The sequence below is a fragment of the Zymoseptoria tritici genome, chromosome 1, assembly GCF_000219625.1.
Source record: "Zymoseptoria tritici IPO323 chromosome 1, whole genome shotgun sequence".
Taxonomy (NCBI): Eukaryota; Fungi; Ascomycota; class Dothideomycetes; order Mycosphaerellales; family Mycosphaerellaceae; genus Zymoseptoria; species Zymoseptoria tritici.
In genome coordinates, this window is record NC_018218.1 from 2,702,101 (window position 1) to 2,714,384 (window position 12,284).

A 12,284-nucleotide genomic window follows, 5' to 3' on the forward strand; every position below is an offset into this window, starting at 1 on the left:
GAAGTCCGGGAGCAGAGGAGCATCGTTTTGTTTTGGAGTGTAATTGTCATGATACCCATGAGTAGGAGGCGACAGGAAGACGATTGTGAGCCGAACAAAGTTGGTTCGCCTTTAGAAGATGTCCACGGAACAAGTTCAGCAGCATAGTTCCCCTGAAGAGAGATCGATCAAATGTGATGTTTCTGAACGTTTTGTCGCTTTCCGTCAAAATCATCGGCCAGTCCTCACCGTATCTGTGACGAATCCGCAAAAGTGCTTCGAGCGGTAGAGGTGAGAGTTTGGGTTCCGGCATCATTAGGAGGGGTGGTGCGGTCCAAAGGTGGGTCACCTTTTCCATGCCGTATCTACGATGCAGCTATCTCCTCACCTCTCCCTCCGGTGGACGACCAACCTTTCTGCTCGACCTTCGCGCTCATCGCAGAGCAGACCGAGTCCATGGCCAAGACACGCAAAGGGAGTTGGAATCCCTTGAGCTTCTTACCCGTGCAAGTGACGATCATTGGCTCGCTTTCCTACGCCGTGCTATTGGCAGCTCTCCTCTGGCAGCACGTCACAGTCCCTCCAGCACCGTCCACCGCCGTACCCGTCGCTGGCATCAACCTCACATCCGCATGGCTGGACCTCGAATTCATCTCGGACGGATATCACCCATGGGGTAGTAAGAGGAACGATGCAGTGAGGGAATACCTGCTGCAGCGAATCGAGGAGATTCTCAAGTCGAACCATGTCGATCATAAGACGGTGTATGCTTCGCCGAACAACACGTTCATTTCGGACACGGTTGGCGTGCAGAGTGTGACGGTCTTTGCGAACGATACGTCGAACTTCACGGGACCGGATAGCTGGACACAGAAGCCGTGGACGCTGTACGGCGAGTCTGAGAACATTCTCGTGTACATTCGTGGTACGGACGATAAAGAGGGGGACTGGTGGAACACAACGGACAGGTACGATGGCAACAGTGGAGTGCTCGTGTCCGCACACTATGACTCTGTCGCGACGGGCTTTGGTACAACAGACGATGGTGTAGGAGTCGTCTCGATCTTGCAGCTCATCTCCTACTACACGAGGAAGGGCAATCAGCCGAGGAGAGGCCTGGTGGCTTTGTTGAACAACGCAGAAGAGAATGGACTGTACGGCGCATACAACTACTTGGAGCATCCGCTCTCCCAGCTGACACATACGTTCCTCAATCTGGAAGGAGCAGGAGCAGGAGGAAGGGCCACACTCTTCCGAAGCACCGACATGGAGGTGACAAAGGCCTACGCCAAGTCTCCCCGGCCATTCGGCTCGATTATCAGCGGTGATGGGTTCAAGCGGGGGGCTATCAAGAGTGGAACAGACTACTCCGTCTTCAACTCGATCGGTGGCATGCGTGGATTGGATGTGGCTTTCTTCGAGCCTAGATCAAGATATCACACGGATCAGGATTCAAAAGCCAACACCTCGCCGGCTTCGCTGTGGCATATGCTTTCCGCTGCTCTGGCGACTACGAAAGAGCTGACATCCTTCAAAGGTGACGAGTTCGAAGGTTCTGCCGACGAGCACGGCAAACTTGACATTGGCAAAGGCAGTGATGGCATCTGGTTCGACCTGTTCGGCATGGTCTTCGCCCTAGGCAAGCTCAATACCCTGTTTGCCTTTTCTGTTGCGCTCCTCACGGCGGGACCGATTCTCTTCATCCTGCTCGAGGTTCTTCTTCGCTACAGCGACAAGTGGTACGTCTTCGCTGGAAAGAGATATCTCCGCTCCACCGACGATGACGAAGCTGTTCGGATCCATGGTCGACGCGGCTTCTTCCGCTTCCCTATTGCTTTCATCATCTCGACCGCAGTCGTGGTCGCGCTGGCCTACTTGGTCACGAAGATCAATCCCTACATTATATACAGCAGTGAGTATTCCGTTTGGGCCATGTCCCTGTCGGTGTGGTTTGCGGTCAGCTGGTTCTTCAGCAACTTGGCGGCCAACACCCGACCGACGGCACTGCATCGCATGTATGTCTTGATCTGGATGTACGCCATCTCTTGGGTACTTCTTGTCTTTGCTACTATTGGGGAGAAGAATCTGCACTTGGGAAGTGGATACTTCTTGGTCATTTATCAGGCCTCGATCTCGGTTGCATTGCTAATTAGCTATCTGGAATTGCTTGCGCTGCCCAAAATCTCGAAGTATGTCGAGCATGTACTGGGCGCCCAGGATGATGCTGCATCGATACGACCAAGCAGTCGAGCATCCCGTCCAGTTACCAGACAGGAAGAACCCGAAGCGAACGAGCGTACCTCGCTGCTTCACCATTCGCCGAGCGGTGCGAGTCAGTCGACTTTCGCTCGCATCGGCCGACGGCGCGCTGCGGATAGGAATGATATCCCGGAAGATACAGAAGACTCATATCTGAACCAGGCCTACCTCGATGAGCAAGCCTGGAGTTCATCTCTCCCTCAATGGACGTGGATCCTGCAATTCCTGGTTCTCTGCCCGATCAATGTCATCATTGTCGGACAGATTGCCCGATCAATGTCATCATTGTCGGACAGATTGCCCTTCTGCTCACATCGGCTTTGTACCAAACACCAGCCGATGGAAACTCAGTCTTCAACATCTACATCGCCATCGCCACGCTGACCGTTCTACTTCTTCTCCCGCTCAGCCCGTTCCTGCACCGCTTCTCCTACCACATTCCGACATTCCTCTTCATGGTGTTTGTTGGCTGTCTGATCTACAACCTGATCGCATTTCCCTTTTCTCGCGAAAACAGACTCAAGTACTACTTTGTCCAGCAGATGGACCTCAACTCCGGCGTCAACAATGTCACTGTGATCGGGATTGATGAGTACATCCAAGACATTGTCAGGGAGATGCCTAGCGCAGCCGGGCAGAAACTTCATTGCGGCGGTCACCACACACCGAGTCGCCCTGGCTTGACAGGCTGCTCATGGCATGGCCTCCCGCCAAACGTCGCACCGCTTCACTATCCAGGTATGCCCTCGAACGCTACTTTGAGGCACAGCTACAAGCACTGGGTAGACTTCAACTCCACTCACGATGGCAATACTGCCTCTCTCAGCCTGCGCGGATTGAACACGAAGATCTGCAAGCTGGTCTTCGACAACCCCGTCTCTCATGTGGTCATCGAAAACACGCATCCCTCTTCACACGGTACCGCAGCTTCGTTCGAGAGTGCAGAGGTGCACCTTTTCAGTCGAACGTGGGATCAGACATTCAGAGTGAATGTGACCTGGGCTGATGAAAAGGCTAAGAAGCAGACTGGGCGGGCAGTGTGTCAGTGGGCGGACGTCAATCAACCTGGAACCATCCCGGCTTTCGATGAGTTGAAGCGGTTCGAGCCGGTTTGGGCGGTTGCTACAAAGAATGGTGATGGATTGTTGGAGGGCTGGAAGGAGTTTGAGATTTGAGATCTGATCCAGGGGAGGTCTTTTGCTGTTGAGCCGCGATGGGTTGGGCATGTGCATTCGGATGGTTTGCTGGCTGTAATGTGTTTCGTGAGCGTGCATGTACCAGTGAATTACATTGTCATATGAGTAACTCGACGATTCACTTAGAATGATTGCGGCTGCGCATGTGGAAATTGGTGCTACAGACAGGGATCTGTTCTCGTGCTTACATCATCCGTGCCCGCTTCCAGGTTGCATTCACAAAGACAAGATCATCCCTCAAAACTTCATCGCCATTTCTTTTTCACGACTCGAACATCCACAACGCAGACAGTGTCTGACTGTTTGACAGATTCATCATTCGAGTCAGTAGTCAACCCACATTGACCTGGTAGGTCCATCATGTTTCATTCGATCTATTCCCGCATTCCTGGACGGTCCAATGCTCCTGCGCATACGAATTTGGAAGCAACGACTCACACCAACACTAGCAGCAAAAAACCCGAGTCCGTCACCATGATCGGAAAGCAAGCACCTAATGACGAGGGCAAAGTCAATGGTGCCAGCCATGATGACACCTGGTCGCCCAGCTCGTGGAGAGCAAAGCCGATTGTGCAGTCGGTGAAATACGAGGACGATACGCTGTACGAGACCGCGCTGGCGAAGCTCAAGCTTGTGCCACCAATTGTCACACCCACCGAGATCTGGAAGCTGCGCAACTCTTTGCGCGAAGTGGCATTGGGCAAGGCTTTCCTCCTTCAGGGCGGAGACTGCGCAGAACTGTTCGACTACTGCAATGACGGCGCCATCGACTCGAAGATCAAGTTGCTGCTGCAAATGTCACTCGTTCTCATCTGGGGAGGCAATCGACCTGTCGTTCGCATTGCGCGCATGGCAGGACAGTATGCCAAGCCGAGAAGTTCTCCTACGGAGATGGTCAACGGCAAGGAGATCCCAAGCTACCGCGGCGACATCCTTAACTCCTACTCCCCGGACAATCGCAAGATCGATCCGGATCGACTTGTCCAGGCATACTTCCACTCCGCCGCCACCCTCAACTACGCTCGAGCGCAACTCGCTTCTGGTGTGGCCGATCTGCACAACCCCCTCGACTGGAATCTTGGTCATGTCACGGACGCGAAGCTGCTGTCCAAGTACACGACCATTGTGGATAGCATCCGCTCCAGCTTGCGCTTCATGCGGACAATTGGCGCGGACACTTCTGATGACCTTCAGACCGTCGACCTCTACACCAGTCACGAGGCACTCCTGCTTGCGTACGAGGAGGGCCTCACTCGTAAGTTGAGGCATCCTCGCAATCGCGCCAACACAGACCCGTCCGCCCCTCAACCCGAGGAGTTTGGCTACTACAACACCAGCGCTCACTTCGTCTGGGTCGGCGACCGCACCCGGCAGCCCGACCACGCTCACATCGAGTACGTCCGCGGCATCGAGAACCCCATCGGCATCAAAGTCGGACCCTCCACGACGGTCGAAGCGCTTACCGAGCTGCTCGACCTCGTCAACCCTCGCAAGGAAATCGGAAAAGTCACCCTCATCACGCGCTACGGCAAGGACAAGATCGCCGCCATGCTCCCCACGCACATCGAAGCGGTGCGCAAGACGGGTCACATGGTCGTCTGGCAATGCGATCCCATGCACGGCAACACGCGCTCCACGAGCGAAGGCATCAAGACGCGCTCCTTCCAGTCCATCTTCGACGAGCTGTCCTCGGCGCTGCGCATCCATCAGGAGTGCGGCTCGTACCTGGGTGGTGTCCATCTCGAGTTGACGGGCGATGCGGTGACGGAGTGTACGGGTGGGAGTGTGAACATCGGCGACGATGATCTGAGTCGGGCGTATCAGACTTACTGCGACCCGAGGTTGAACGAGAAGCAGGCGTTGGAGTTGGCGTTCCTGGTGGCAGACAACCAGAGGGATACGACAGAGGCTTGAGGATTTGACGAAGTTCGAGTTTGAGTTTTGAGGGTATCTGGGTTTGACATTTGCATTGCGATTGGAGTATTGAAAAGTTGTTGTACTGGCTATAAGGGGAGGGATGTTGTAATGGGATGGCTGGATACGGAAAAGTTCTTGGATTTATGGCGTTGGAAGCGTGTCGTTGGCAGAGTATACCAATATGAGAATGAGAATACGACTAGAAGCATACCTATGATCAACTCTCAAACACATGTGCTCGAGATGCCGCTTCACTTCAAATTTGTTGAATCCTCGGGTCCTTCGATGCTTGTCGCCCCCGACATATTCGTAAGACGGTGCTTATTGTGTGTCCGTGATCGATTATTGTGTCGTCCCTTTCCTTAGGGTTAGGTTTCCGGACCAGTCGGGAGCGAAACAGAGTACAATCGGTGCCTCGGCCTGAGAGACGGAGCGGAGCTTGACATCGACGTCCCATAGAGTCGCGGCGGACGACACAGTGAATAAGAGCCCACCTCACCTCACGCTTGATCATCTGCTCTGCTGTCACAAGACTTGCACTCTTCCACCTCGACCTCGACCACCACTTTCCCATCCTCCGCTCCGCCGCTGCTTGTCTCTTATCCGGCCTCTCCGAGTCTCCACATCGCGTTGCGCTCCTCTGCGGCACCACCCCGGCTAGCACTTCTTCAGCATGGTAGCCTTACCACGTGAGTCCACCACCACCACTCAGTCTCAATCACAATTCGCTGACACGCCTCCAGGCCTACCCATCCCCAAGCTGCCTCTCGCCGCCTCCGTGCCCGCAGCGGCGGCCGGACTCGCCTACATCAACGCCAAGTATGGCGTGAACAACGACATCTGGACCATCTGGGCCGCCATCTCCTTCCAGATCTATCTGGGCAGACTCGAAAAGGCCGACCGCGTCAACACCTTCTACCGCTTTGAAGAGCTCGCCAAAGACCCCAAGTCCGCCAGCCGTCCGTTCCTCATCGTTCCTCAAGCCGACAATGCGCCTGCTGGACGTACCGAGTGGACGTATGCCGAGGCTTACGATACCGTGCTCAAGTACGCAAGATGGCTGAAGGAGACGCACGGCGTGCAGAAGAATGAGGTGATTGCGATGGACTTCACGAACAAGCCACAGTTCATCTGGATCTGGTTCGCCTTGTGGTCGTTGGGAGCCATTCCCGCGTTCATCAACAGCAATCTGGAAGGCAATGCTTTTACACACTGCGTCAAGGTGTCCACAACTCGTTTGTTGATCTTGGATCCGGCGATAGAGCACATCCTCACCGAGGAGGCTCGCCAGCAGTTCACGGCGGATGACAAGGCACGAGCTGTGGAGATTCAGTTGCTCCAGCCGGACGTCGAGGTGCAGATCCAGGGTGGCTTGCCATACCGGGCACCTGACGAGGCCCGATCTGGCGCCTTGAAGGACACTCCTTCCCTGTTGATCTACACTTCTGGAACTACAGGTTTGCCCAAAGCAGCCAACGTCGCATGGAGCAAGCCCAGCTCTGGGTACCTCTTCTTCTCACGCGCGCTTGGTCTCAAGGTCGATGATCGATACTACACAGCCATGCCTCTGTACCATTCCTCAGCTTCATTGCTTGGTGTTTGTCAAGCGTTTGGCCCAGGTTGCACCATCGTTCTCGGTCCCAAGTTCTCTCCACGAACGCAGATGAAACAGTGCGCCGAGACGGGTGCCACCGTCATGCAGTACATCGGTGAGATGTGCCGCTACATGGTCACCAGTCCTCCCTCTCCATACGACAAGTCCCACTCCGTCCGCATGGCGTTCGGTAACGGCATGCGACCCGATGTCTGGCAGAAATTCAAGGACCGCTTCAACATTGGCACGGTCTGCGAGTTCTACGGCGCGACAGAAGGTCCAGGTGCGTCCCTGGTATTCAGCAACAATGACTACCTCCGAGGAGCGATCGGCAACACCGGACGTCTCCAACGCGGCCTGTTCGGCGGCAACACAGTCCTCGTTAAGCACGATCACGACACGGAAATGCCATGGCGGGATCCAAAGACCAACACCTGCGTCACAGTCCCTCGCGATGAGGTTGGCGAGCTGATCTACCTCCTCGACCCGGACAACATCAAGGACAAGTTCCAGGGGTACCTCGGGAACGAAAAGGCCAACGAAGGCAAGATTATCCGCAATGTTTTCAAGAAGGGCGACGCCTATTACCGTAGCGGCGACTTGCAACGACTCGACAAGGACGGTCGGTGGTGGTTCGTCGACCGCATTGGCGATACGTTCCGCTGGAAGGTATTCATTTCTCCGTATCATTCATCCCTCTTGCAAACCAGGACTAACCACTTCTCCACAGGGCGAAAATGTAAGCACAGCCGAAGTCTCCGAAGCTCTCGGCTCTCACCCAGCCCTCCACGAAGCCAACGTCTACGGCGTACAACTCCCCAACCACGACGGTCGCGCCGGCTGCGGCGCCATCGGGCTCCACGAAGGGCACTCCCTCGATGGTCCACTCGGCGCACAACTCGCCGACCACGTCCGCCGGCGACTGCCCAAGTACGCCGTGCCACTATTCCTGCGCGTGCAGAAGGCGTTTGAGGTGACGGGCACGTTGAAGCATCAGAAAGTCGCGCTGAGGAACCAGGGTGTGGACCCGAGTAAGACGGAGGAGGACGAGTTGTTTTGGTTGTCGCCCGGGTCGAACAAGTACGAGAGGTTTGGAAAGGCGGAGTGGGAGCGGATCCAGGGTGGTAGCGCGAAGTTGTAGAGTTCACAGCATTGACTTGAGATGGCGCAGCTCGCTGTTGATTGTGGGATCGCCTGATCCGGAAAGTACTTTGTTTATATAGCGTGCCATATGGACACTTTTTCGACACGATTGCCCATGCGAGAGGGATGTAAGGCGGTTGCTTATCGTCATGCAATTTTGAACCGAGCAGCATCGCTTCACTTTTGTACTCTTCAGTCAGGGCTATGGGAAGGCAGATTGGGTAGTCAAGGTTATCTGATTACTCGCTGGCTACCAAATACACAGCCTTCTGGACCCTGACATCCTGTGGCTATTCAACATCAATAGCACAACTTGTGTTCACCTATCAACATCCTGTGGCTATACACCAGCAATAGCACAACTCGTGTTCACCCATCAACGATGAGGTCCTCCACCACCCATCAGCCCTCTGCGACTGGGATGAATATGCGACAAATCTTCCGCGGGCTTAGGCGGGGGCGGTTTTGCATCCGGAGCATCACGCCCAGCAGCTTTTCGTGGCGGCGGAGTGTTCTCAGGAGAACTTGTGTTCCTCCTGCGTTTCGGCGCAGGTGCGCGACGAGGTGGAGATCGAGAGCGCGCGGATGCAGGGCTGCTGGTGTTCCTCCTCCGCTTGGTCGTTGAGGCCGGAGCTCGACGTGCAGGCGACCGCGATCGAGATGGTGAGCGTGAGTCGTAACTCCTTGCGCGAGACTTTGTGTCTTGAGCTTTCCCGTTGCGACGCGGCGGTGGAGTGACCGAGCGGCTCTCGGATCGGCCTCGTCGTCGCGGTGGGCCGCGAGAAACGGAGCGTGAAGGACTCTTACCCTTCGCACGCCTCGGTGGCGACCTCGACGTCGAGACGCGGCGCTTTCGTGGTGGAGAGCGGGATCGAGAGACAGACTTGTCGCTGTAGCTGTCCCGACGACCGCGCCTGCGTGGCGGACTGCGCGAGACGTTCTTGTTCTTTGGCACTGGGGAACGAGAGTCTGCGGATCTCGATCTCCGTCTTCTTGGTGGACTACGAGAACCCGACCTCGAACGTGAGCGGGAGTAGGAATCGTCCCTTCTTCCGGCCTTCTTGGAGGGACCTGGAGAAGGCGTATAGCTCTTCCCGCGTCCACGCCTTGGCGGTGATCGTGAGCGTGACCGCGAGCGAGATTGGGAGTCTGATCGAGAAGAATAACTGCTGTAGCTGCTGTAACTGCTGACACTTTCGCTGCGTCCTCTTGGCGAAGGCTCCTTTGCAGGCAGTGCAGCAGGTGCGGGCTTCGGCGCATTCTTCAGCCATTCTCGCATTCCCTCAGTCAATGCGCCCATGCCAATCGCAGTAAAGAAGTTGATGCTGAAGCGCGTACTCTTCGGGTCGTCCGTTGGGAAGATGCCCGCAAGCGCAGGAGCGAGTGCATCGTCCTTGAACTTCTCTTGCAACGTCTTCATACCGACGCCTTGCGCGAGGTCCTCGATCAGAATCTTGATGAAGATACGGCTGGAACTGGTCGTGTCTTCCTCATTGAGTCGGATGACGTGGAAGACGTGCCATCCTATCGCGTTGGATGTGAGGAGATGTCCGAAGAACTGCGCAATGATGCGGAGACGATTGGTCTCATAGCGATGAATCGTCTCATAATATTTCGTGAACATGTCCTGGAACAGGTCTTGCCAAAGTCGGTTGAGCTTGCAGAAGCGCTCTCCGATGAGACCAAAGAACTTGTTGTATGTCCGTTCTTGACTGCAGCACTCGATGATCATGGACGGCAGCTCCTCTTCTTTGCCGCTTGGAAGGTTGATGCGCATCAGCTTGTGACATGCTTCTTCGAACTGGCCAGACGACATGATCGTCAGGTAAATGGACCTCCGAAGGTTTACAAGATCTGTGTTAGATTGGTCCTTGATCTCGACCGCTTTCTCAGCCTCGTCCTCTTCGTCGTCGCTGCTCTCGTCCGAGCCATCCTCATCACCTTCATCTTCGCTGCCCGACGCCTCGCCCAGAATTTCGGCCTTGAGCTTGCGGTATGCTTCTTCGTTCGATTCGAATTCAGGATCAAATTTGAAAATGTTGAGCCCGTCCTCCGTTGTCACTTGGTCATCGAGTCCAGGCCTGTGGGTGATCTGATCTTCCTCCTCGACCAAATCCAGCTCTTCCTTGACCGCGGGATTGTCCTTGTATTTGTCCTTCCTGACCTGGAACAGCACTTCAATCATGTACTGCACTCGCTTATCGATGTCTGCCTCATGCAGAATGCTCCGAAACTGATCGTACACCGCAAGTCCAATTTGTGTATTCATCTCTTCGATGTGCTGTCCAACTTCTCTCATCAACCCCACGGCGATCTCCACGCTGTCATCGGTCGGCTTGTGCAGGAGCAAAAGAAGGATCTGTGCCGCGAGCATTTCGTGCGCAACCTGCTGGTTGATGAGATGCGCAATAAACGTCGTGCTGCTGCTGCAAACGCTTTTGTCGTTGCGCTTGAAAGCTTTCCGAAATTGGATGATCAAGCGATTGATCAAAAGCTCGCCCACTTGCGGTAGTTTGGTGTTCACAATCGCAGCCATCGCAGCATAGATTGGTGTGAATGGCAGACTGGCGGATTGCGCCTTCATGATGCTCCGGCAAAACAACCCTCGACCTCGAACCAAGTTCTCGTTGAACAATTCCGGCACAATGTGCTTAATGTTGGAAACGTTGACCTTGTTGATCAGACCATTGATGGACTTTTTCAGTGCTTCCCAAGCCATTCGCTGATATTCCTTCGACGTCTTGTCCGTGATCTGAGCCTGAAGAGCCTTCAAACGAGCTGGAGGGATGTATGTGCCGCCAGATCGCATGTTGAGTAGACGATCGTATTCCGCCTTAGCCGCAGCCTGCTTGTCCTCCTCAGTGAGCGGTTTGGCAGGTGCAGCATCACCATCTCGCTGTCGCATCTCCAGCTGTCTCGCTCGTTCCATCGCCCGTGAGCGGTCCACGTCGCGCGGGAGAGGTCCATTTCCGTTGCCTTCGCGGTGACTGCGCCGTGGAGATCTAGGTCTAGAGGATGATCTTCGACGAAGGTGGGGTGCATCGCGTCTGGGTGACGGCGACCGCGAAATCGAGCTACGCTTCCGCGAACTTGTCTCTGCGACTGCCTCCCCGTCGCCAGGTTCAGGCGTAGGTAGTCGCACCGCCGACTCGATCTTTGCAGCCATGTTGCAGGTTGAAGCGTCGAACCGCTATCACTGCGCCGCTGCTCGAAGTCCAGGCTGCTCGTATTCCAGGCTCCGATCTGGATGGGTCGTGTGGGTTTTGTAGACTCAGCAGACGAATTTGAAGATGCACTGAGATCGACTGCGGCGCGCTGAGTAAGCAGGCCCGTGTCGGATCACTGGGCTTTTTCTAGTATCACGAACGCTTGGACGACCACTTCTAATATCCTAAGAGACGCATTCACGCACGCGCGATGAACCGGCCTCGCAATCACCAGCAGAGACCTTCTCGTGATCAACAAAGGGGTGGTCGTCGGGGCCCGTCAAGTTCATCTGGAGTCTCGGTTCCTACAGTCCAGCAGGTTCGCCCAGGAGCTGCAGTTTCAATCGTACTCAAGCAAGACCAACCCACTGGCCGAGAAGTTCAAGGCACGGTACAAGACTTGCTCACCCGCGGGGATCACCCTCGCGGTATCAAAGTCCGCCTGACAGATGGCAGAGTCGGACGAGTGCAGAGGATGGCAGCCGCAAACTATGCACGCTCGCAACAGCTTCCGACAACAAACACCACGGCCTGGCCTGGCCTTCGCGAGATTTCTGGCGATGATCATCTGAACGGTCCGCCAAATCGTACTCTGGCCGATTTTCTTCCGACATCCACTGAGCTTGAAAGTCAGCCTGAGACTGCGGCAGCCACTTTCGCAACAGCAACCGCGAAATGTCCCATCTGCAATATCTTCGAAGGAGACGAAATTGCCGTCTCACGACACGTAGAAGACCACTTCACGTGAGACGGTAACACTCTGACTTGCGCATGACTGTTATCAGTCGCGTCAACCACCATCCCCTCACTCGGTCGAGCGTCTGCCGGCAATCATAGCGAGCGTATTGCCGGCGACCACTCCCATGACTCAGAGGCTATGGACACTGGAGAGCAATCGAAGGTCCCAAGCTCTCAACATAGAACGCGTTGTCACCCTGCTCGACCCTCAGTGCCTCATAACGGGCTCTGCAATCATGCTGCTGCTCGGTG

At 55.2% G+C, this 12,284-nt stretch overlaps 5 protein-coding genes across 5 annotated transcripts; 4 read left to right on the forward strand and 1 right to left on the reverse strand.

Annotated features, from left to right (window-relative positions):
- Nucleotides 1-428: 428 nt before the first annotated feature.
- On the forward strand, nucleotides 429-3,567 carry MYCGRDRAFT_66060 (peptidase M28; the record flags this gene model as incomplete). Its single annotated transcript, XM_003856222.1, has 2 exons — nucleotides 429-2,493; nucleotides 2,535-3,567. The coding sequence occupies 2 exons, from the start codon at nucleotides 436-438 to the stop codon at nucleotides 3,411-3,413; spliced, it is 2,937 nt and encodes a 978-aa protein (XP_003856270.1).
- A 157-nt stretch (nucleotides 3,568-3,724) lies between these two features.
- Nucleotides 3,725-5,348, forward strand: MYCGRDRAFT_107190 (uncharacterized protein; the record flags this gene model as incomplete). The annotated part of the gene is made up of 2 exons (XM_003856223.1): nucleotides 3,725-3,783; nucleotides 3,884-5,348. The coding sequence occupies one exon, from the start codon at nucleotides 3,909-3,911 to the stop codon at nucleotides 5,346-5,348; it is 1,440 nt and encodes a 479-aa protein (XP_003856271.1).
- Nucleotides 5,349-5,826: 478 nt separating this feature from the next.
- Nucleotides 5,827-8,086, forward strand: MYCGRDRAFT_66064 (uncharacterized protein; the record flags this gene model as incomplete). The annotated part of the gene is made up of 3 exons (XM_003856224.1): nucleotides 5,827-6,040; nucleotides 6,095-7,614; nucleotides 7,676-8,086. The coding sequence occupies 3 exons, from the start codon at nucleotides 6,025-6,027 to the stop codon at nucleotides 8,084-8,086; spliced, it is 1,947 nt and encodes a 648-aa protein (XP_003856272.1).
- Nucleotides 8,087-9,307: 1,221 nt separating this feature from the next.
- MYCGRDRAFT_53015 (uncharacterized protein) lies at nucleotides 9,308-11,242 on the reverse strand (the record flags this gene model as incomplete). Its single annotated transcript, XM_003857338.1, has 1 exon — nucleotides 9,308-11,242. A coding segment is annotated over one exon (1,710 nt), but the record flags the coding sequence as incomplete, so codon positions are not given.
- A 252-nt stretch (nucleotides 11,243-11,494) lies between these two features.
- Nucleotides 11,495-12,060, forward strand: MYCGRDRAFT_102412 (uncharacterized protein; the record flags this gene model as incomplete). Its single annotated transcript, XM_003856225.1, has 1 exon — nucleotides 11,495-12,060. The coding sequence occupies one exon, from the start codon at nucleotides 11,506-11,508 to the stop codon at nucleotides 12,040-12,042; it is 537 nt and encodes a 178-aa protein (XP_003856273.1).
- Between the last annotated feature and the right edge of the window lie 224 nt (nucleotides 12,061-12,284).